General features: G+C 39.1%; 1 protein-coding gene across 4 annotated transcripts in view; it reads left to right on the plus strand.

Moving 5' to 3' along the window:
- Positions 1 to 327: 327 nt before the first annotated feature.
- Positions 328 to 22,494, plus strand: part of KHDRBS3 (KH RNA binding domain containing, signal transduction associated 3) — a 98,498-nt gene continuing 76,331 nt past the window's right edge. For all 4 annotated transcript variants that reach the window (XM_026113640.2, XM_026113641.2, XM_026113643.2 and 1 more), the window contains exon 1: positions 328 to 774. In XM_026113640.2, the coding sequence (XP_025969425.1) occupies positions 687 to 774 (88 nt within the window). In that variant the 5' untranslated portion in view covers positions 328 to 686. The remainder of the gene's footprint in view (positions 775 to 22,494) is intronic.

Genomic DNA, 22,494 nt, shown 5'->3' on the forward strand with positions numbered 1-22,494 from the left:
CAACACCCGCCGTTACCCGTGAGGGGCCGCCACCGCCCCCTGAGCGCGAGCGCCACCCCCACACGCCAGCGGGGGGGTAGGGGGGGGTGGGCGTGCGGCGCGAAGCGCCCCCACCAATCCCAGGCTGCTATAGGCCGCTGACTGACACCCCAAATCACCCAATAGGATGCGTCGCCTGAGTAGGCGGGGCCACAGCGAAGGGGGCTGGGCCAGCACCGCCCGTTGGGAGGAGCCGGAGGGCGGGGACAGCGGGGCGTGGCTTAGGGGCGGTGATAGGGGCGGGGCTTGCCCGGAGGTATTTAAACCTGGAGCCGAGGGGTTCGCCCGTTCAGTCGGCGCAGCGCCGCGGCAGGTGCGGTGGGTCTGGCGGTAGCTGTTTTTTTCCCCTCTCTTTCTTTTCGGCGCGCGTGTGAGGCGGAGGCCGGGCGGGGGGCGTCCGGGCCGGGCCGAGCGGCTCTCGGAGCGCGCGGTTCCGCCTGTCCGTGGCCTCCGCGGAGGGATTTGCCCGCGCCCGGGGGGGGCGCCCCCGGCCTGCGCCCCTTCCCCTGCCCGCTCTGGGCCGGGGGCGCGCGGCGCTTCCCTCTGGCTGCGTCCCCGCCGCCGCGGGCGGGAGGCGGCCGGGGGGGAGCGCTGCCTCGGAGGATTTACCGCCGCCTGGGACCGGCGCCCCGGCGGGGCTCGCCGCCATGGACGAGAAGTACCTGCCCGAGCTGATGGCGGAGAAGGACTCGCTCGACCCGTCCTTCACACACGCGCTGCGCCTCGTCAGCCAAGGTGAGCGCGGGGGGCGGCCGCCCCTCCCCCACCCCTCAGCGGCCGCGCGCGGGGTCGTGTCCCCCCTCCCCCCCTCGCGCGGAGCCTCCGCGGGGCGCGCAGCAGCTCCGGCCGAGTAGCGGAGCGCGGGGTTCAGTCGCTCCGGTTCGTTTTGCACCCCCTGTCTCTCCTCTTCTTTCTATTCTTTCCTCTCATTTCATTTTATTTGTTTGTTTGTTTATTATTTTGGCGAGGGGCTGTCCCGCCGCGCTGCGCGGGAGCCCGCGGAGGGCAGCGCTTCTCGAGCGTCGCCTCTGTGCTAGGGAGGTTTCCGGGGCTGCGCCTCCCTGCTGCGCCTCCCCCCCGCCCCGAAAGAGCCGACAGCGCGGAGCCTCCGCCGTCCCCCGCCGCCGCTGCTGCGAAGGGCGCTTTTCCGCTAGCAAACGCGTGTTTTTTCCCCGAAACTGTCCCAAGTTGGGGTGCTGCATGCGGGGAATTGCTCCAGTCCTCTGCGCTTGGCTTGGGGCAGGCTGGGCTGTTAAACCTCCCCGAACGATGTTCAGGAGGCTTTTTACCTCTCCCAAGTGTTTCTGGATAGGTTGTTTATAAACAGTATATATTGATTATTGCTTCCATATGCCTTAATTTTTTTTTAAAAGGAGCTTGCAAACTAAGCCTTTTCCTAGAAACTTATGACTATTCAGGAATCAAAAACACATCTTGCTGAATCTTTGCACTACCTAAAGCATGTTGTTTTTGCAATCATATAACTTCAAATTAACATAAATTTTTTCCACGCATCCCCCTCTGACATGTTTCATTTTAAAACATTTGACATGTCATTTTATTTAAGTACAAGCTCTTTGTTTAAATGACACTATACTGAATGTAAAAGTAACTCCATGTGATTCACGCAATATGTCTTAATGTAAATTTGGAGCATTGCATAGTGGACTGCTTGCTACCAATGCCAGTCTGTAGAGATAAACACTTCAAACAGTGCTTGGAATGGTCAAATATAACAAGTTATGAACTGATTTTATAATATGGACTTAAAATGACAGCCCAAATGACTTTGGCTTCAATTACTTGCAGCGGTTACGAAGCTGTGCTAGTGTACTTTACCTCACAGTAATTTAGAGCTGTTTCAGTTATGTGATTTCTTGCAATGGCTTGACATAGCTTTTTGTGTAATGTACTACAAAATGTCAGTCTCTGAACCCGAAGGAGAGTCGGCGGTTTTCTGAAATACTCCGTCTTTATGTAGCTGTCGGTTCTAGCTGTGGAAGGCGTGTGCCCTGTGATCCGTAGCTGCATGTCCTCGGACTTGGTGTTTTTTGCATTTTTTTTTCTAACTTTCTAGCCTTGAGCATTGAATTGGTGAAAATGCCATTGTTCATACTAGCGTTTTTGATGAAGTAGCACTATCGATAGTGTTGAAGGAGAAATATTAGGAGATAGCTTTGTATTACGTGCTGTAAATAAAATTGTTTAGTGTTTTTAGCTTGGTGGCTGAGATGGTTATAAATTAGGGAAGTTTCGCTGAAAATATTGAAGGAAGAATTGTTTTTGATGGTTTTTGCGTGTGTGTAACTTATTTTAAGGAAGTTACAAAAGCACGTGAATTTTTATTTTACAGTTAATGCCTATGACAGAACGTGTATGATTGTGCATATTTAACATTTCTTGGGACTCTGATAGTTTTTTGGGCATCATCATTGAAACAAGTAGAACTGGAGAGCAGAAATATGGAACTTTCGCCTGTTTTTTAATCATGTAATACCTGATATCTGCATGTATACTTTCAGCACCAAGAATAAGCGATACATTCAGAGAACAAATTAATGTAGATGAACACGTGGATGTAACCTCATTCTAGTATGTTTATGGATTTTTTTTTGCTTTGAAAGTGGAATTCTTACGTTAAAAATCTGATTTGGGTATTTCACCTATTACAGACAAGTAACTGAAAGTAAAGCGCAGTGATCTGTTAACCATAGCATACAATATAGATTTGTGTAATTTCTATGTAAAATAACTTTTAAGCAGTTGTGTAGTGACCAAGGAGCCAAATGAGGTCAAATATCTGTATAATAAAGTGGGAAATGTACCACTTTTAAGAAAAGGTGCTGTATGAACCCATCCCATTCCATCATGGCACTAACTTTAGAAGTGACTAGCTCATTATTTTACTGTTCTAAATCATAACAATTATCTGTGGTTAAGTGTAAGTTACTATTATTGGGAAGGCTAAGTTCTCTGGCTTGCACTTTGTAAGTCGGATCTGCTAAGTTCCTTCCATTCTTTCTGTAGTAGTTCATATGGAATGGCTGGTACAATTTTTTTAAACTTAAAGTTGTGTTTTAGTTTTTCTATTTAGAGTGGAAGGGGCATTTCTTTCAGTTTGGCTTCACCCAGGTATTTGTGAGACTTTCTAAAGGACAAGTAATTGCTTTAAATGACCAGCTTAATTATGTAAGTGTTTTGATTTCTGGCTGTCCTAATACTGTTATACTTACTGTTTACACTTACTTAAACTGAAATAGTACAGGAAAGCCAACCAGAGACTTAGTATTGATTTGTAAGAAATACAGTTGAATTAGGAAATTGTTCTGAGAGTCTGAAGGGGCTGAAGTGCATGTACTGCTCAGACAAAAGAGCAAATTCACTAACATCTATGCTCATGTTGAAATTTGGTTTCTAGAGAGAAGTGGTCCTGTATCTAGACTTTCAAAATCTGCTAACCATAGTTCTAAAATGGAATTGGGCACATCTGCGTATTTTATGCTTATAATTGCAAAGTATAAATTGGATATACAAATTACATGATTGGAAATGATATTGGGGGGGGGGGGGTAAAAGCTCTGTGAGGGGGCTGGTTAGAGTTCCAGCATAGCCTTTCAGGGGGAAGAAAAAAAAATCCAATAGAGATGCCTAGGATGCTGGGAGAATACTTTGGACAGAATTGCTAATCTTTTTTTCAGAATTAGAGGGCAGCACCTCATGTCAGCCTGTAAAACCTTCTTTTCAGTATTTTGATAGCATTGCAGTCTGTATCTATATCCCTCATTGTTGCTGCATAGTACATGGAAGTACTGATTTTTTTTATGTTAAATTCTGTTGAAGTCACTAGAGCCTTTTTGGGAAACAAAGAAGAAAGATATTGTTATGATTGTGCTTTAAACAAGCATTGAAGTATTCAGCCACTGCTTAAATCTTAGAACATGAGAAATATTTTGCAGGAGAGTAGAGTATGTTCTCTTTGGATTTGAATTGGATGTTTTACTTGTATACTTGAGGGCAACTAAACCTTGAAGTTTCTGTAAACTCTTAAATATATAGATGCAAAACAAGCTGGTTTCTAATATGTAGCAAGATGGCCATGCTAATAGGATTAATCTGCATCTGGTAGCCAATAATGGGAACTGCAATGTTATGCCCAATTACTGTCTTAAATATTGCAGCTTTGTAGGTGAAAAACCTTGAAGGATAAGGTTCTGTGATTACCCTATGAAGCAGCAGAAGATTAGTATCTTTGCATTGTTCCTATATCAAGTTTTTTCAAATGACACAACTTTACATGCAAAAACTGAAAAATGTTTTTGTATACAAGTGGTGCTTTTTCTGAAATTGTACTAGTTCTGTGTGTTTATCATTGGGAGGTGATGTGGGTAGTTTTACTTCTCAGCTTTCTTTGAGAGAGCTTGCTGCTATGTCACAAGAAACCTTTAAAAATATCTGTAGCTTAATAAAGTGGCAGCTTGCTTTTTTGGACTTTGTAAATAGCTTTGATATTAAAATATTTGCTATATACATTATATATGAACAGTTCTATTTATCTGAAAACTGCAGCTATAGAGTACTGCTGGTTAAAAGTGATTTTTAATATGGGAGAAGAGCAATACAAATCATCTATGACAAGGTAAAACAGCTTCTCCTTCATAGATAAGTTTGCTGGACTTCTGGAAGTTAACTTTGTATCTGACAACAGAACCACTCTTTAAAACCTGAAGGATTTTAATCAAGTGCTGATAGATCGGAGAAACCAAGCCAAGCAGCTTGTCTAGCTTTAGGTATGCTGAACCTCTCATGGTTCACTATCAACTTCCCTGATGTATGATCGTGTCACCCTTTTCCGAGCAAGGTTTTGTCTGTAAGGTTGGCTGTTTGTTTGCCTTGTGGATTGGACATAAGATGTTTGTAAATATGTAAGTATACTATTCATTATTATAGCTTAGTTTACAAGTACTGTAAACAATGTAAGAAAGATCAGTAAGAAGAGTTTGCTACCTTAATTTTATTCTCTTCTTTCAGGCCTGTGTATAATACTGATTTATGGCAAGTATTTTGTGAATGTTGGATAAAGTATGTGAAATCACAGATTGAAGAAGCTAGCTATAAATAAAACATGTTGATACCAGACATGTTTTGCAACAAAGGGAGAAATTAAACCAGTGCCTGGTACTTGTTTATTTTGTATAATGTTAAGTGTGTAGGTGTGGAGAACTCTGTAATCAAAGTTAGGACAGCTAAAATCTTCACTCCAAAAGCTAATGAGTCTCGATGCTATTGCTGAAAGACAATTTTTTCTTTCTGTGTGTTATACCTGTGGAACTATTCCTTCCAAACTTGTTTTAGTTACTCTGGAATTTGAGGCTGTCTTAAAATTGGTGAGTCTACCCTTTACTGTGACAACAAGATATATGGGAATAACAAGCCTTCCCAACAGTAGATGGCTGTATGTGCTAGCTATGTATCACATCACTTGTGCAACTTGTAATGATTGTTAAAGGTTTGCTGGTTCCTGTGTGCTTTCAGGAGCAGTGAAGAAATAACTCAATGTCCTCAAACCAGTATTTCCCCTATCCCAGATTCCCATATCCAATTCTTCCCATATCAAGGAGGCCTGAGATGTAAAAGTGTACTAATTTACTGCATTGTGCAGGTTAAGTGATTTTTTTTTTCTGTTCAGTGAGTAGGGTTTGTTTGTTTTTTTACAAAAGTTGAAATAGGAGCTTAAGGTTCTCTAGACAGTATCGACTCCTGTGAAATGGAGGGGCTGCTGGACACAGCAAGGATTTTATTTAATTTTTCATATAATTTTAATTTTTACAGTTCTAAAATATACTTTGTAGTTAAGTGACATTCATATTTCCTATGATACAAATCAGTTTGCTAGTGCATTGTTGCCTCCTTTTCCATGAGGACGAGGGTATGTTCTGCAACATGGAGTAGACATGCATGTTGCTGTCTGTTCTCAGCCCCTAATGGTCTTACACATAATCGATTACCGTATAACCTCAAACTCTCCTTTATTTGTCATTGCAGCCTCTCATGTGAGCACAGAAGAAGCAACAGTAATTTCAAGTGTCCTGCTTCCTGAGGCTGTTAATGCTTTATGAAGGTCATGGGCATTTTGTAATAGAAGTGTAGATAAAGAAAACTGGGGTGCTAAATTAATAGGATGCTCCAGATAATCCTGAGTGAGGTACTTGAGTTTTGTGAGTTAGGTGTGTATGTTCTTCAGACCGCAAGACTTTTCAGACAGCAAATCACTTTAAGTTGAAAGTACCAGAAAGTAAAAACCCTTCTATTGCCTTCTACTAATCAAACTTTGGAGTAATGAAGCCTGTGAAAACTTGGGAGGCAGAGGGAAGCAAGTTATTTGGCAGGGTTTATGCAGAGGAGAAATTTAATAGTGATAGTAATATGCATGGCTATGGTTTGCTGGCAACCCCATGAAACCAAGGCAGGCTGAGTTGGATTTTCTGTCTTGTTAAAATACTATGTAAAAATACTGTTGTGAAGAAATAAGTCTGTGATCTGATTAGATCTGTGAGTGAAGAAGCAATATTCAGGTTGATTGTCCCTCATGTCTCAGCCTGTCCATGTTTTGTGTGTTCACTAACATGCTTGCTTCAGAAGCTGATGTTTTTTGTAATGGCTGGCTCTCTGCTTTTACTCCAACAAAGCTGTATTGGGGAAGTCATGGAAGCTCTGAATTGTAAAGGCTCGAATCTGTAACTGTTGAAAGGAGAGGGAAGTGATTTATCAAGTATTCTACTCATGTTAACAGGGACGCTGCAAAATGCAGCTTAAGATAAGCCTAGGGTGAAGTATGTATGATTATCTGCTCTGAAGCATGACTCTAGCCTGCAGCCACTCACCAATGATCACAGTTAGTCTAAAACTGACTTCTAATTTACTTGCACACTCACTTTGGCAGTCAATGAGAGAGATCGAATTTAAAGGCTTCAAATTTAAACTGACATGGTTTGTCACTTTCAATCCTTTTTGACACCAGCCATGCAAATTAAAACTGTAACCTTCTGAGTACATACTTACTGGAGAACTCATAAGGAAGGTCACAGTGCTGAAAGGCTGCACTCCTGATCCCTGGCTTGTTTGACTTGCATAAAGTTAAAATTTACAAATGTGACCTTTGTGCCCTCAGAGTTGTCTCCCCTCTGACTTCAAGTATAATTGAGAAACAAGAGTTTCATATGCCCTTTGATTTGAAAGAATTAAATATCAAAGTTCAGGATTCAGTAGCCTTTAGAAGATGTTTAATGTGCTACCACATGACTTTTTAATTAGTACTAAGCAATTTCAGTAAAAAGCGTGTTTAAATGGATCAGCTGGTAACTTACATACTTAATATTTTATGGTGAATTAGCTGACTGTTCTTAACTGAGCTCTACAGGAGCTTAATGTTTACATTATTTATACCATTTTTCAAGTAGAAAATGGTAAATAAGGGCACCGCAGTTACACTGGACAAGTTGGGTGTCTTGATAAAATGGGGTCATTTGCAAAGATAAGTACCTGAGGCCTAGGAAGGCAGGTCTAGCCCACAAAATGGGAGCTGGACTGTAGGGTCCTAGTGGTTTTGGGAATGACTTAGGGGCCTTTTACTGCTAGCTGAGTGCAACTTCCAGGTGTATCACTGTAGCAACAGAACTAATGCTGTCTTTATGGCCTTATAACTAAGGACATATGGAGTAGGAGTAGGGAATGTTATTTTCCTATGATATTCTGCATGCAGAGTTCTGTGTATGCCTGCAAAATACTTTACAAGCATGAGAAAACAGCTGTAAGCCTGTTGCTAGTCTGGCTTGAAAATAATGATCATTAACTTCTATTTTTGAATGCAGAAGAAACACAGAAGAACATGAAGGTACTAAGAGGCCCTCTAATCTAGCGGTGGAATGTGTAGCAAGAGGCAGTGACTAAGTATAAATGAAATGGATGGTTAACTGTTGAAACAAATATAGGAGGTGGTAGGTTCTCAGTTCCTTGACATCTTTGATTCAAAATGAGATGCATCTCTAGACATTTGATTTTGACCAATAGATTGTTAGGCTCTTTATGGGGAGCTGTCAGTGAATTGGGGTATACATTAGGTGCAGACTGGATTTTCAGTACAAGGAGCAAATTGAAGAGTAGCAACTGGAGAGGTGGAAGAAAGAAACATTTTTATGCCATAAGCTGAGAGAGCTGTATTTTTGAGTGTCTTGACAGCTAAACAATGACTTTTACTCTTCTTGTATTTATCATATCTTAAAATATTCCTTTGCTAGAACTCAACTTTATCATATTTATCACTTACTGTTCTTCTCTTGTTTAGTGTGTTCTGGTGTTATCTTTCATTGTATCATCTCACCTCACCTCTTTGTCAGGTAAAAATTAATAAGAAACAGGGAAGTTAAATGAATTTCCTTCCTTCCTATTTTCCATTTCCAGTTGCTGTTATGTTGCTGGCTGCCTTCCATTTCTTATTTGATGTGTTTATCAGGCTTTTGGCTTCAGCTAACAGCTCAACAGGAGCAAAGTTGCAAGGCAACGAACAAATGTCAATTTAATATTAGTTGCTGGTAGATAATTCTTTGGAGTGTAGAGGATTCTTTATAGGTCTTCATAACTTTTTTGGGGGAGGAATTTCATCTCAAAATACTGGATCTCAATGATTATAAATCATTTCAGTAAAACCTTGGTATTCTTCTTTCATTGAGTAACAAATTTTCTTTTGGATTATAACCTTTTCCTCCACTGTGTAGATCTAGGTACAGTGTAGTAACAGTGAATTTGAAGTTTCAGTTGCCTAGAAAATTTTGAGCTTTAGTCCATGTGTGTTGTACAAAAGGAATACTCATAGGGGAAGACTTTTTTAATGCATGTGGCAAGTAGAGATCTAGAATGAAGCTGAGATTGCTGTGGTTGGTCTGATGCTGAATATCCTGCTGCATTCATTGTTACATCCTTGGAGAGTAAATGCATCTGCAGTCTCTACCTCTGATCATTGAACTGTACTAACAGTTCCCTGGAAAGCAAATTTTAGGTATTTTCAGCTGTTTTTTTTTTTCCTGCTGTTTAGGAGTACTAGTGATTGTGTTTGAGATGTAGAAGCTGAAGGACTGGTCTCAGTGCGGTGAGAGCTCAGATGTCTCCTTTTCTGTTAGCTAATAAGGGACAGTAGTCTTCATTACTGGCTCCTTTTGATTTGTATCCCAAGATCCAACATGTGTTTTGGTTGTTTCATGGCTTTTTGTGTTTAACTGTTTCATATAGCCCTGACTTTGATCCAATTCATATTTTTTTCTTCAAGGCTTCATATAGGTTGGGTAAAATGTTATGAGTCCATTTGTATGGCCGTGGCAGTTCAAAACCTAAGTGATTTTTTTCACTGTACTAATTATCTGACTCTTCCGTGATTAGTATTTCAGCCTGCCTTCATTCTGGGAGCAAGATCATTTAATTTCAACAAGTAGGAGTGTCACAGTTCTGAGTTTTGATGTTGTCTGCATTTACAGGAGTTCTGTGAAATTTTGGGGGTAGCTGGAGGAGTTTCTCTTAAATCAAAAAAAATCTTCCTCATGATTTGACTTGGTTTTTCCATTTAAATCCTAGGTGTGTATGAAGGAACTTCTCATCTGTGTTGCTTAAGTTGGGGGTCTGAACCAGATATGTTAAAATGATACCTTTATCCCTAGTTAACAGTCTGTTTCTTTTCTAGGACTGTCCTAATGATGCCTTAGCATGAATTTGGAAGGTGAAATGTGGCTCCTCAACACTAGATTTTAAGATTGGAAAGGAATGTTGTGATTCGTTTTGTGTTTCAGCACAATTGAATCTTTAAGATCAAGTTGTATTACTTCATTTATCAAATGCACCTAACCTTTGTACTACACTGCATCTATGGTCAGGAAAAATGATTAGATTTTTATTAGCCTACTTGATAAAAATACAACAGAAGAGTTTTGTTTTTAAAGTTTATTGTGTGTTCTTTTAAGCAATTTTATTTTTGGACAATCTTATTTGAAGTCTTCAAAAGTCTGTTAACACAGTGTGAAGAAAATGTCAGGAGTGACATAGTAATCAGGAAGGAAGCGGTTAAATTAGATATCCTTTTAAGACTTCTTCCAGGCTTTTTTTTTTTTCTGTGAGCTTGTCTGGGGATCTCTGGTAATTATGAAATAGTAATCGGAGTACACCTTGGAAGGAACAGAAGTTTTTCACTGTGACATTTCCTATAGGATAGCTATAGAATATCTTAATGTTGACATTTTAGGGATTTAGCTTACCAAGAATGCTTTTCAGATAGTATCTTTCTATCTCTGTCGGGAAATGTTAGATCCATCACCATGCATTTTTAATTTTTCTTGCATTTTTTTTTTCTGAAACGCTTTCTGGATGACTTTTTGGATGATTTTTAAAAAAACGGCCTGTGTCTTCAGGATGATGCCACAGGCCCTTAACTATAATACTGAAAATGCCCCAGCAGGGGGAGCCGGTATTCAGCCTAAAAACCATGTACTGAGGCGTGGGACCAGAGCCCGTCAGTGTGGTCTGAGGTTGCGCCCTGGGGAAGCAGGACTGCAGAGCCCTGGTGTTTGCACCTTGCAGGGGAACCGGGGAGCCGCTGTTGCGGGAACTGTGTGCGACTGCTGTGGTCATCGGTGTTAGGTCGGTGTTGTAACTTTTGGAGCCAAACGCGTTTGTGTTCTGTCTGCTTCCTCAAATGCAAATCCCTCTTGAAGAAAATAGATATAAATGGATGATCCGGAGACTTCAGTTATTTACAGGCTCCTTTGTTTTTTATAAATGCTACTTGTAGCTGTACTGTGAATATGAAAAGCTGCTCCTCAAGCTGTAAAGGTTTTAATTGATAGCGACCTATTTAAAATTAGCTCTGATTGCATCTCTGCCTTGCCACCTCACAGGCTTTTGTCTCTTTACTCTTTCTACCTTGGCTGCAAGCTTAGGCTCAAATATGGACCAGATGCTGTAATAGAGCTACTTTATCTTTGGGCTACAGGTTTCTGAATACATAGAGGTATGCTGGAAATGAAAACAACTTCTGCCTATGGTGTTCTGTTGATGTATGCTTTAGGGCTGTCAGTCAGTCCAATTTGAGTGTTGAGTGAAGTTTTAAACTCTGCATCAAGCTTTTTAAAAGTCTAAGCTGTTTTAGAATCTCACATAGTTATCAGCTGATGATGGAAGTTTCCTGGCAGTTTCCATTTCATGTTACTTATTGGATCATTTGTTCATAAATGCACTCACAGAATTTACAAGTCCTCTGAAGGAGCAGGTACTGTTTGGAACACTAATGGTTGGCCCAGTTGAATGTAAGGTTAATTAAAAGTGCTTCTGTATTTTGTTAACATGTAAGTGGCAAGTAGGTGGCTATATATCGCAGATCTTCTATATGAATATAGTGTAAATTAATACTTCTGCTGCATGGAAATGATCTACAGGTCCATAGTTTTTTGACTTCATTTAGTGGTGTGCTCAGCATTATGCTGACAATATTTTCTGCCTGTGAGAGAAACTAGTAGGTTTTTAAGGTAATGATCCCTAGTTTTTGTCAGCATCCTCAAAGCAATGACCAAGACTTTGAATGGCTTCTCTTAATGGCTGGTTGTCTAGGCTAAAGGCTAGCTGTTATGTTGGCTTGCTTGAAGATATTGAGAGGTTAGATGATCTACTTCTCTAAGAACTGCAATTGCTGGATAGTTTCCTGCTTGGTCTTTGTTTTGGGGAAAACTGAAATGAATAGATAAAATTGAGCTAAAGTACTCTTACTTGGCACTTGGATGAAGAGGATAGTAGAACTTCATTGGCCTCATTTTATCTAGTCTTTCAGAATCCTTTGCTTAATTTGATATTATCATATTAGAGTAATATTTGGCTAGAACTCCAGTCTGTAGTTCAGAGTTGAGTGAATAATGAATAGTTAATTCTGAAAAATTTACAAGTATGTGCAAATAATGCTAATCATGTAGCTGTCTCTTGTCAGTGACCGAGGTATTTTTGGGCACTTCATTTGGAAGGTTTTGGTGCTGTTATCAAAGCAGAGATTCGCTGCTTTTGCACACAGCCATCTGAATGAAAGTGCCAAGTGCTGAGATTACAAAAACTAATACAGTCCATTTTCTTCTCTCATTCAACATCTTAAAACATGGCTGTGTGTATTTGTCAGTAATAGGTGTCAAGCTGTGTTGTAATAAAACAAATGATAGAGAGCTATTTTCCATTCATTTTATTGATGACTAATTAGCTATTTGAGCTGTAAAAATTATAGTCAATCAGCTTTTGGTAATAACCTCTTTCCCTCTTCACCTTATAGCATTTCATCCTCAAGACAGCCTGAGATGGAAGAAATTTTTATGTGTAGCTAATTGAAATCCTAACAGAATGGTGAAAGCTGTTTCAAGCTAGGGCACAAAATGAAGAAATAAGAGCAGATGGCTTCTTCAGAAAAATAGATTAAAAAGAATAGATGCTCCTGGCCAGCTACATAGTTAATCCCTTGCCTCTTGTCAAGAGGCACTGCCACTTGCTAGTTATTATGCAAGAAAGGTAAAATAGCCATATGAATTTAATGAAAAAGGGGAAAAAACACTTTTGTCCTCGGTCTTTCTGATGTAGTGTGGTGATGATCTTTTTAGCTTAAGATACAGCTATAGTAATTTGGAATAATAAGCTATTAAATAAGATCCATATCGTTTCAGAAATAGGTACTAGCAAAAAAGAATCCTGAGAATGAAGTTTTTTATTCAGTGAAGAGTCCTTCTGGCATAGCAGTTATTTTGTTGCTCTGAGAAATGCACTGTGACCACTGTGTCTTTAAACTCTCATGTCAGAAACTTGATAGGAGTCTCTGTGCATTTTACGTCCTGATGGCTTGCGGAAAAGAATTTGCTAACTTTGCCTTGTTTAATGTTCTTTTCAGTTTTAGTATTAAATGGACAGTCAGTTTCTGTTCAGTTCAGTTAACCACCTTTTTCCAAGGTTTATATTAAGCAGCACACATTCAAGCATTTTAAGTAGTTACTCTCTTTTCAAACTAGATGAAGTCATTCCTGCACTTACTGTAAAATACAGCCAATGAATCAAGGTGGGGAAGTGAGATGTGAAGCTTAGCCCGCTACAGGCGTGATACAGTAATAATCCGCGTTATTCTTGCCTGTTCTTCATCTTCTGGGCTCCATGACCTTGCCCTTCTAGGGCAGCTACCTAGAATTTTTGTAAATGCAACCCCTTATCTCTCTGCCATGTCTAGAAGATAACTCAGCTGTTTTTTCTTATTCCATGATTTGGAAAAAAAATCCCATCTAAAAACAAGTGTAAATGTTACTGAAGCCAGAAATATTGACCCCTCAGATTTTTGTTGTTGGCACTTTCCTTTCTGTGCCTCAGCAGCAAAAAGTGGTGAGAAGCAGCAGAACCTTGAATGTATGTGATTATGAAGGTAGGTGAGATAGGCAGACAGGGGTCTGTGGCTGGTGACAGCTGCTGTGTTCTCCCAGCACTACTGACATCTCAAGGCCGTAGTACCTGTTGAGCTTTACTTTTGAGCTCTCAATTTTGATGTAGGTGTACCTCACTGGTTGTGAACTATTCCTGTAAATCGTAAGTTGCCTTGTGCATGTGCTGCTTTCTAATAGTTGGCTATTCTGTGCAAAATTTGTAGGAATAGACTAAGATTTATTTAAACTACTAGGGAACTGTCCAATATAGGAATAACTACCATAAAGAAAATTTCTTACAACTTTTTCCCAGCAATGATTGTGTGTAGTTATGTTCAGTAAAAGGCAGGAATTTTAAACTTAGGTGGATTAAAGTTATAAAAACAGTACCAATTCTAAAAGGCTGGCTTATCGTGTAACTGCACAATTTAGTATTGCTGTTCTAGGAAACTAGAACTGAAGCATCAAATTTGCTGCTTTCACATGAGCACATGATTTTAAATTGCTTTTAAAATATATGCTTAGATTCAACTGAACTTGCAGTATTTTGACTGTGCAGGGTCCTTGTATAGGAAGGCAACTTCATGCAGATATTCTGCTTCTTGTACACAACATTAGAAAGAATTGGAGTGCTTTGAAAAGAAACTTTATGCCAGATTTTTTTAAATGCTACTTCCTGAAGAAATACATACTTGCCTTTAAACAGATTTATTTACCAGAAATACACCACTGAAATCTCCTCTATGGTCTATTTTCAGAGGAAATGGTTCTGTTTTACTTGAATTAAAAAAAAAATGCCTAGTTTGGATTAAAAATTTGATTCAAAGCCACTTTCTATGGCAGATGGAACACTTAATGAGAGGCTCTTATACCATAAATGCTACTGGAACTATAGCCTGTTTTTTAGAACTTTTTTTGTCTATACAGAAAACTTTTCAATTTACTTTAGCTAAAGCTTGCTGGCAGAAATGGATATGTTAGATTTATGCAGGTATAAATCATGGAGGTCTGTTTTGTTTTCAGTCTTAAAACTGGAGGATTATAATAAGGGTGGTATTAGGTGAATTCTGGAAATATTAGTTTAAGAAATAATAAAAAACCCCTCTTACACTCAGCTAAGCAGATGCCATAAAAGTTGGAAGATGACTTTCCTGAGTGAAGTTGCTAAATGGTTAAGGACATGGTCATGGTCCTACAGAGAACAGACTTACTGTGCACTTGGCTCTCATTTACTTCCCTGAAAACCAAGGCTGTTAGCAGGGAGGTTTAGTCTGTCATTGGCTTGTGAGAATTGTTGGGATGGTCTATAAGCTGGATTTTCAAAACTGATCACGCTTGTAAGGAAGTCCGATTTTAGTCTGAAACTTCATGAATTTGGGAAGATTCTCATATAGGGTAAAAACCACAGGGCTAAAAAGATGAAACACTGTCCCCATGCTTGTCCTTCTGCATTTAGACACCTTAAATTCTATTGTGTGGTTTTGGATAATGCTTTCTTTACTCTTCACTATAATTCATGGTTATGAAGTTTATTTTAAAAGGTGGCTAGCTTAGCTTCTGTATTCTTGTGTAGCAGAAATGCAGTGTTTTCTGTAGTATGTTTATCAACAGTGTTCTAAACACTACATAAACTCTGTGTTGCAGGACTGTGCAGGGCTTTAAGTAAATTGAGTAATGTCACTTCATGTGGATTTTTGTCACTTAAATTTATCAGTAGTTATTGGGGAAAAAAAACAGATGTGTAATTTTCTTTAAAATTTTGGAAATTATTGGTTGGGTAACATCATAGATCTTGTGCCTGTTTGCCAAATCTCAGATGGGTCAACAGTCTGGAATCAAACTAAATATAGTTATACATTTTATCCTTATAACTTATTTGCTTTTGCAGGGCACATGTAAATGAAGGACCTAAAGATAACTAAAAACAGAAACTGCATGAACTAGACTGCTGAAAGCATATAGCTGTTTTCCTCACTCTCCACTGTATGTGGCAGTTCACCGCACTCTTATAAACAAGCGTAATATTTAGAATGCCTTCTGAAATACTTGAGTGTAGATAGTGATCTTAACAAAAAGGATATCTGTGTAGCTCTTCTATAATGAGTTATGAATCAGCCTTCATGCACTTTTCACCCTGAGGGTGGTCAGGCATTGGAATAGGTTACTTAGAGGTGGTAAGTGTGCTGTTGGATGAAATTTTCAAGACAAGACTAGGCATAACTACAATAAAGCTTTTGAGATAAATACTACATAAACTCAGTGTTGGATACTATGCTTGCATGTAATGGTTATGTTAGATCCAGTGGATACTGGTTTTCTCAAGGCCTGACAGTGCAGTCGTGTCCAGTGCTAACAATTTAGTTTTACTGAATGCAGTGCAAGAACATAGACACATGATTGTTTCATCTATTCCATTTTTCTAATACTCTGAAACAAATGGCAACAGGTTTTTATTGGACTTAAATATTTATTTTGGGCAGTATGTTCTCAGAAACAGTGGAAAGAGTCAATTTTGAAGAAATGAGTATGCTTTCAGCCACACAACAGTAATGATCGGGGTATGGAGAATGGAAACAATAGAATATTGTATATTAGATCACTCCTTTGAATCTTTCTTTAGACTGGTTGAGCATATACAGTGATCTTACCTGAAGATGGAATACCAATTTCTAGCATGATTTAAGGTATCAAAAGTCATGTCTTCCTGGGCTATGGTATTATACTAAGGCATGTCCTACAACTTTTGCAGCACTCAGAAGTGCAGTGGGGCTTCATTTTATGAAAAAAATCAAACTGAACTGTAGCATTTTTATGGCAATGTGTCATGTCAGTGAAGGATTTTAGCAGGATAGGAACTGATTCCTTGAATATGCAGATACATTCCTTTTTAGAAACTAGAGAAGAAGAAACTAGATTGAATTGTAACCAACAGTCTCCATTGAGGAAGGACTGATGGGCAGCCTGACAGTTGGAAGGCAAGTATCAATCATCAGTAAATGTCAGTTAACAGTGTGTGAATGAAGAAAACTGCAGAATAGACTTCAAAAAAGTGCACTGCTGTTAATTTAGAAGATTAGTGGTGAGATCTCATGAGAAATAATTCTTGAGGTTGTGGCAGAATGGAATTCAAGAAAACTAGTATTATCAATAGAAAAATAAAGATGCGACAAAGCTTTCCTTTAAAAATCTTTTTAACTCCTGCAAAATTAAGTAGAAGTTCTCAGATGTGAATTAGGCGCCTTCCTAAAACTTCAGTATGTAATGGTTACTTTCAAGTTATAAGCAGTTTTTCTCTGCCTTTGGTTGGAGGAATTTACCGCCGTAGCTACTGATATGATGAACGTTGCTTCACAGAATCACAGAAAGATTGAGGTTGGATGAGACCTCTGGAGATCATCTAATCCAAACCCTACTGCTCAGAGCAGGGTCAGTTAGAGCAGGCTGCTCAGGATTTTGTCCAGTTGAGTTTTAAATATCTCTGAGGATGGAGATAGATCAGTTCATTGAAATATTGTTGAAAGTTGTTTTCACAGATTTATTTTAAAATGAGTAAAACCCCAAGTTAAATTCGTAGGCATGGGTATCACCCATGTGTTCAGGAGATCAGTTCTGGCTGTTGAAGAGAACAGGAGAATTTGAGACCTTTAGGGTCAGATTCTACAAGTTGCTATAGAAACAGTACTTAATCTTTTGCAAGCACAAATAAGTTATTTCAGTGCACCAAATGTACACTAACTTCTGCCTTATACAAGGATGACAGTTTTCTTAAACTGGAGCTTCATATAAATTATGGTGTCCTATATCCCACCATATCTGATAACAATACATACTTTTAGCATAGAAGTTGAAAATTGCTCTTGCAAAATCGCCTAACTGTATTACTATGTTAAAGTTATTTCTGACCTAAATGTTGAGAGAATTTCAACAGTTTAGTGCCTTAACAAGCCAACTTCTTATGTATGTGGCATGTTGACTGACTATCCATGTAAAATAGCACTACATAATTTTGTAAGACAAACTTGAATCATGTTCAAGAAACTAGCAAAGTAATAAAATGAATGATGAAGTTCATTGATCTGAACAGAGACATTTCAAATTTCAGATGCTTTCAGTTCTGTAGAACCATTGAGGTTGAGAGCGGCCTCGAGTTCATCTAGTCCAATCCTTCTGCTCAAAGCAGGGTCTGAGCAGATTGCTGTAGGCCACCTGATTGGACTTTGAGGCTTGATGACCTCTGGTCAACCTGTTCCAGTGCTTGACCACCCTCACAGTAAATTCTATATTTAAATGGGATTTCCTGTGTTTCAATTTGTGCCCATTGCCTCCTTGGCTTGTCACTGGATACCGCTGACAAGAGTCTGGCTCAGTTGTCTTTATTCCTCCTAGTCACATGTTTGTGTATATTGATAAAAGTCCCCCTGAGCTGCCTTCTCCAGGCTAAGCAGTCCTAGCTATCCTGATAAGCTCCAGATGTTCCCCTCCCGTAGTCACTTTGTGGCTCTTTGCTGGACTTGCTTCAGTATGTCCATGTCTCTCTTGTACTGGTGAGCCCAGAAATGGAAACTTCACTCCAGATGTGGCTCACTATTGAATGCAGAGGAAGGATCCCCTTGACCTGCTGGCAGCACTCTGCCTAATGCACCCCAGCAGGCTGTTGGTAGCCTTTGCCATGAGGGCACATTTCTGGCTTATGTGCAGCTCGTCCACCAGAACCCCCAAGGTCCTCCTTTGCAAAGCTGTTCTCCAGCCAGTTAGCCACCAGCCTGTGCTGGTACATGGAGTTAATCCTTCCCTAGTGCAGGAGTTTGTGTTTCCCTTTGAACTTCATAGTGTTCCATGTCAGCTCTCTTCTCCAGCCAGTTGAGGTTGCTCTGAAATACCAGCATAGTGTATCAGTCACTTCCAGTTTTGTACCTTATGCAAATTTACTGAGGGGACACTTGATCCCATCATCCATTAATGACCATTATGGTCATTAATGCAGGTGTTAAACAGTATTTTCTCCAGTATGTACTGCTGGGGAACACCACTAGTGATGGCCTCCAGGTGGACTTCGTGTGCTGATCACAACCCTTTGAGCTGAGCAGTTCAGCTAATTTTCAGTCCACCTCACTGTCCATTTAGATAGCCTGTTCCTCCTCAGTCTGAGGGTGTTATGGGGAAACAGTCAAAGCCTTACTAAAGTTGAGATAAATAACATCCACTGGTTTCCCCTTGTCTACTGACCTGGTCATTTTGTCATACAAAGCTGTTGGGCTGGTCGGGCATGATTTCACCTTCACAAGTCTGCTGACTACTCCTGATTGCTGTAATATGTTTGGAAGTGGTTTCCAGAAGGATATGCTCTATCACCTTCCTGGATGTCAAAGTGAGGTTAGCAGTTATATAATATGCAAGTTTTTATGCATGTCCTCATGATGTTGTATGGGATGGAAGTCCTGGCTGAGATGTATTTTGGTAGAGTAGGCATCTCATTCCAGTATTACACATGGTATGTATTTGAACCCATAGTCAAACTTATGAAGCCTTTGCCAATTCACTGAGCAACTTACAATGACAGGCCTGTGATAGTGCCAAAATCTGCCTCAAAAATCGGATGTGCAGTGGCTGTAAAATAACTATTTCAATTTGGCAACATCTTGAAGTGTAATATATACCTGTGAAGAGCTGCAGACCATATCTGCTCTTCAAATACGAGATCAAATTATGCTTTCCATGCCTGTGGATGGTGACAAAGGAATCACAGTGAGTTTATGGTATAAATAGTGCTATATGCGTATAATGAGGAAAGGATATACACACTGACTCACTATTGAAAAACCTTGCATAAGGGATATGTGATGGTTTTTGTAAGTTGAGAAGATGGAATAACTGTTTGTAAAGGCTCTTGATGCAAGGTATTAACTTCACTTTGTCTAAGCCTTAAGCCTTATAAAAAATTCTTATGTTGGGTCTGCTTCTAAAATGAAAATAGTTATGGATCTACATTTGCATTATGCATCTGAAATAGCTTTATAGCCAGTTTTCATGCTTGCACATGCTGCTTTTTGAGGGGATTACTTTAGGCTAATGCTTAAAAGAACTTTTAAGGTTGTATCAGGACAGTATATCCACCTTCACTGTATAAGCTTCTGTTTGTCTTTGGGTATCCTACCTTTGCTTATGCCATTCTGTTTTCCCATGCTTTCCCAATGCAATATGATTTTAAAAAAAGTTTATTAATAACTCAGAACATCTCATAATACTGAAAACTGCATGTTTGAAATGTTCTAGTGTAATAAATATGGTGTATGTGGGGGTAAACAATTTCTTCAGTGAAATATCTGAATAACTTAGGGGAAACTAAATACAGTGAATACTGTCTTTAACTCTGGCTGTTCAAATCTGTGGCTTTTAAGGTGAGGGAGAAGATGATAAGGAAAAACTGGAATTACGTTAGTGATATTTTTCAGAAATTATTTCTTTTTTACCATTCTAGTTCATAACTAAATCTTGATATTTAAACCAAGAGGAACAATTACTTAAAAGCAATTTTTTTAACAAGCTGTTAATGAAAACCTTGCTGCTTAGGGTAGGTGGCAACACTTTACAACATCAACCTCAGTATGGTGAGGGCTTCATGCAGGATGTACTGTTGGGAAGAAGAATACTTTTGAAGGAAACTTTCTTGTAATTTCAAATGCTTATGAACTAATTTTGTGTTGTAGGTTATTATTTGTGTGTGTGTATATATAGTAGAATAGTATAAACTATCATTTGTGTTTTAATGCCTCTGAAACTGATATCGCAAAATGTTGCATGAATTTGTGGATAGGGAAATTTGAAAGAGCTTTGAAACAAAATTACTTGGCTTTGATTGTACTTTCTGATTAAAGCTGAATTGGGAACTAGTGAAAATAATTCTGTTCTGGAGGTGTGGTTGTGGGGGGGAAAGTCTCCATAAGAAATGTCTTCTAAAAACAAAGATCACTTAAAACCTTGACTCCTCCATTTTGTTCTTGCAGTACTGACTCATCTCACTGGACAACACTCTTCATTTAACCTTGCTTCTTACAGCAATTAAAAATAGCTTAATTATGGTCCAGAAGTAAATGTCTTATAGTCCGGGTTTCAGAACCGGTTTCTGATGCCACTTGCCTGTGAAATGAATGAAAACATTAGAAATGGGATTGGACTATCCAGGTGTAGTTTTGACACTAACTATAGTAGTGAAGGGCACTTCATACATAAAGTCATACTGCCTATCTAGCAAAAACCTATGTGGCAAACCAGTCTGAAACCTGAAATTAAATGTTTAATGCATCTTCCCAGATTTATTTAATTGGGCCCTCCTTGTTTTGGTGCAAGTCCTGTAACATTCTTGCAGCTGGTCAATAGGGAAAAATGTGACTTGGTCTACTTTTACATCTAGTGGAAGAAAACAGAATTAAATGCTCTTTTATACTTTTTATAGAATATATTAGTGCAGTCATACTGTCTCATAATGTGATGCCAACAGGATAAACAGGAGATGATGAATTTTTACGTGAAGGGAAATGAGTTTCATAAGAGTAGTCTGACCAAAACTCATCTCTTTGGATCATTACTTCACCTAATCAAAGTCTTTTAATTTAAATCATTGAAGGGTTTTAATTGGAGACCTCTAGAGCTGGATAGCTGTGTGAGATAGCTGGTCTTTTGCATGATACCCAAGTAGTCCTTTAAATTAAAGAAATCTAATGTAACCCTTAGTCTTGAATACAAGGATAGAATTGAGTCTGTATAGTATATGAATTTCAGTGACACTTTTGTAGTGTAGTTCAGGAAGGAGGTGGTTTAGACTTTAAAGTTTTGCTGTGCTTGTTAAACTTTTCAGTATGTGTACTGCTTTTCATTGATTTTTGGCTCTCATTTTGACTCAGACTTGTAAATCTTTTATATTAAGAGATTTGTGCTGTGATCTAGTTGACTTAATACTTGTGAATTCAGGTTTTCACAAATACAAATTGGTTTTAGTAACTAAATCTGGAATACTGGCTTTGTCATAAAATGCCTCAGTTCTGGAGAGCGACCTTACATAAGGCCACTATCAATTCATGAGAAGGTGAAAACTGCCATTTAAAAATCTGCTTGTCTGTTCTTTTTTGATATTAAACTATTCTAGTGGTTTTTACTTGTATGCTTGTTCTTAATGACATTAATGATTAAGTCATTAATTAAAGTAACTTATAGTGTAAGCTGGTAAAGAACACTTGTGACATCTATTTTGATGCTACACAAGCTTGTAACTTTAAAAAAAAAAACTGCTCAATGCACAGGTCAGTTTGAAATATGTATTTAAGACAGAACAGTGTGCATTTCAATGTGAAATGAGAAAAGGAATTGGACCTTTCACAAGCTAATGCTATGGAAAAGTGACATCCCTTCTCACCAGTGTAGGCTGGTGCGGTTTGTTGCTTTCCAGTATACTTTATTTCACATCTACAGTGCAGCAATTTAAGACATCTGTCACTCTTTGAAGGTTGACTGTGTAGGGGAATATATTTGCTGTTTCTTTGTGAAGAAGCTAAAATAGCAAGATGTAGATGTCTGACCCTAGAAATTTCTCATACAACTGCAAAGATTACTGAGTGTATTGAATAACAGAGTAAATGGTTATTGGGAGGAATTCTTGAGCTTTGTCCTTTGTCAATAGTTGATTGTGGACCACTTGTGCTGCCATATGACAACACCAAAAAGTGTTTGCAAAGAGATAATTGCATTACCTATGTTACACAGTGAATAAATTCAAGACAGCAGGGTCTATTTTCAGGTACATTCCACTTAGGGGAAAGGATCATAGAATGGTTTAGGTTGGAAGGAACCTCAGGAGGACCAATGCCCTGCTCAAAGCAGGGCTGTAGGGTGTTGATCTACAAAGGCCAATACTATCTTCCCAGTATTTCAGGTGACAGCATTAGATATTTTTGAAGTGGGGAGGAACATGAAAGTCCAGTGACTCTTTTCCCTC

This window comes from Dromaius novaehollandiae, chromosome 2 (assembly GCF_036370855.1).
Source record: "Dromaius novaehollandiae isolate bDroNov1 chromosome 2, bDroNov1.hap1, whole genome shotgun sequence".
Taxonomy (NCBI): Eukaryota; Metazoa; Chordata; class Aves; order Casuariiformes; family Dromaiidae; genus Dromaius; species Dromaius novaehollandiae.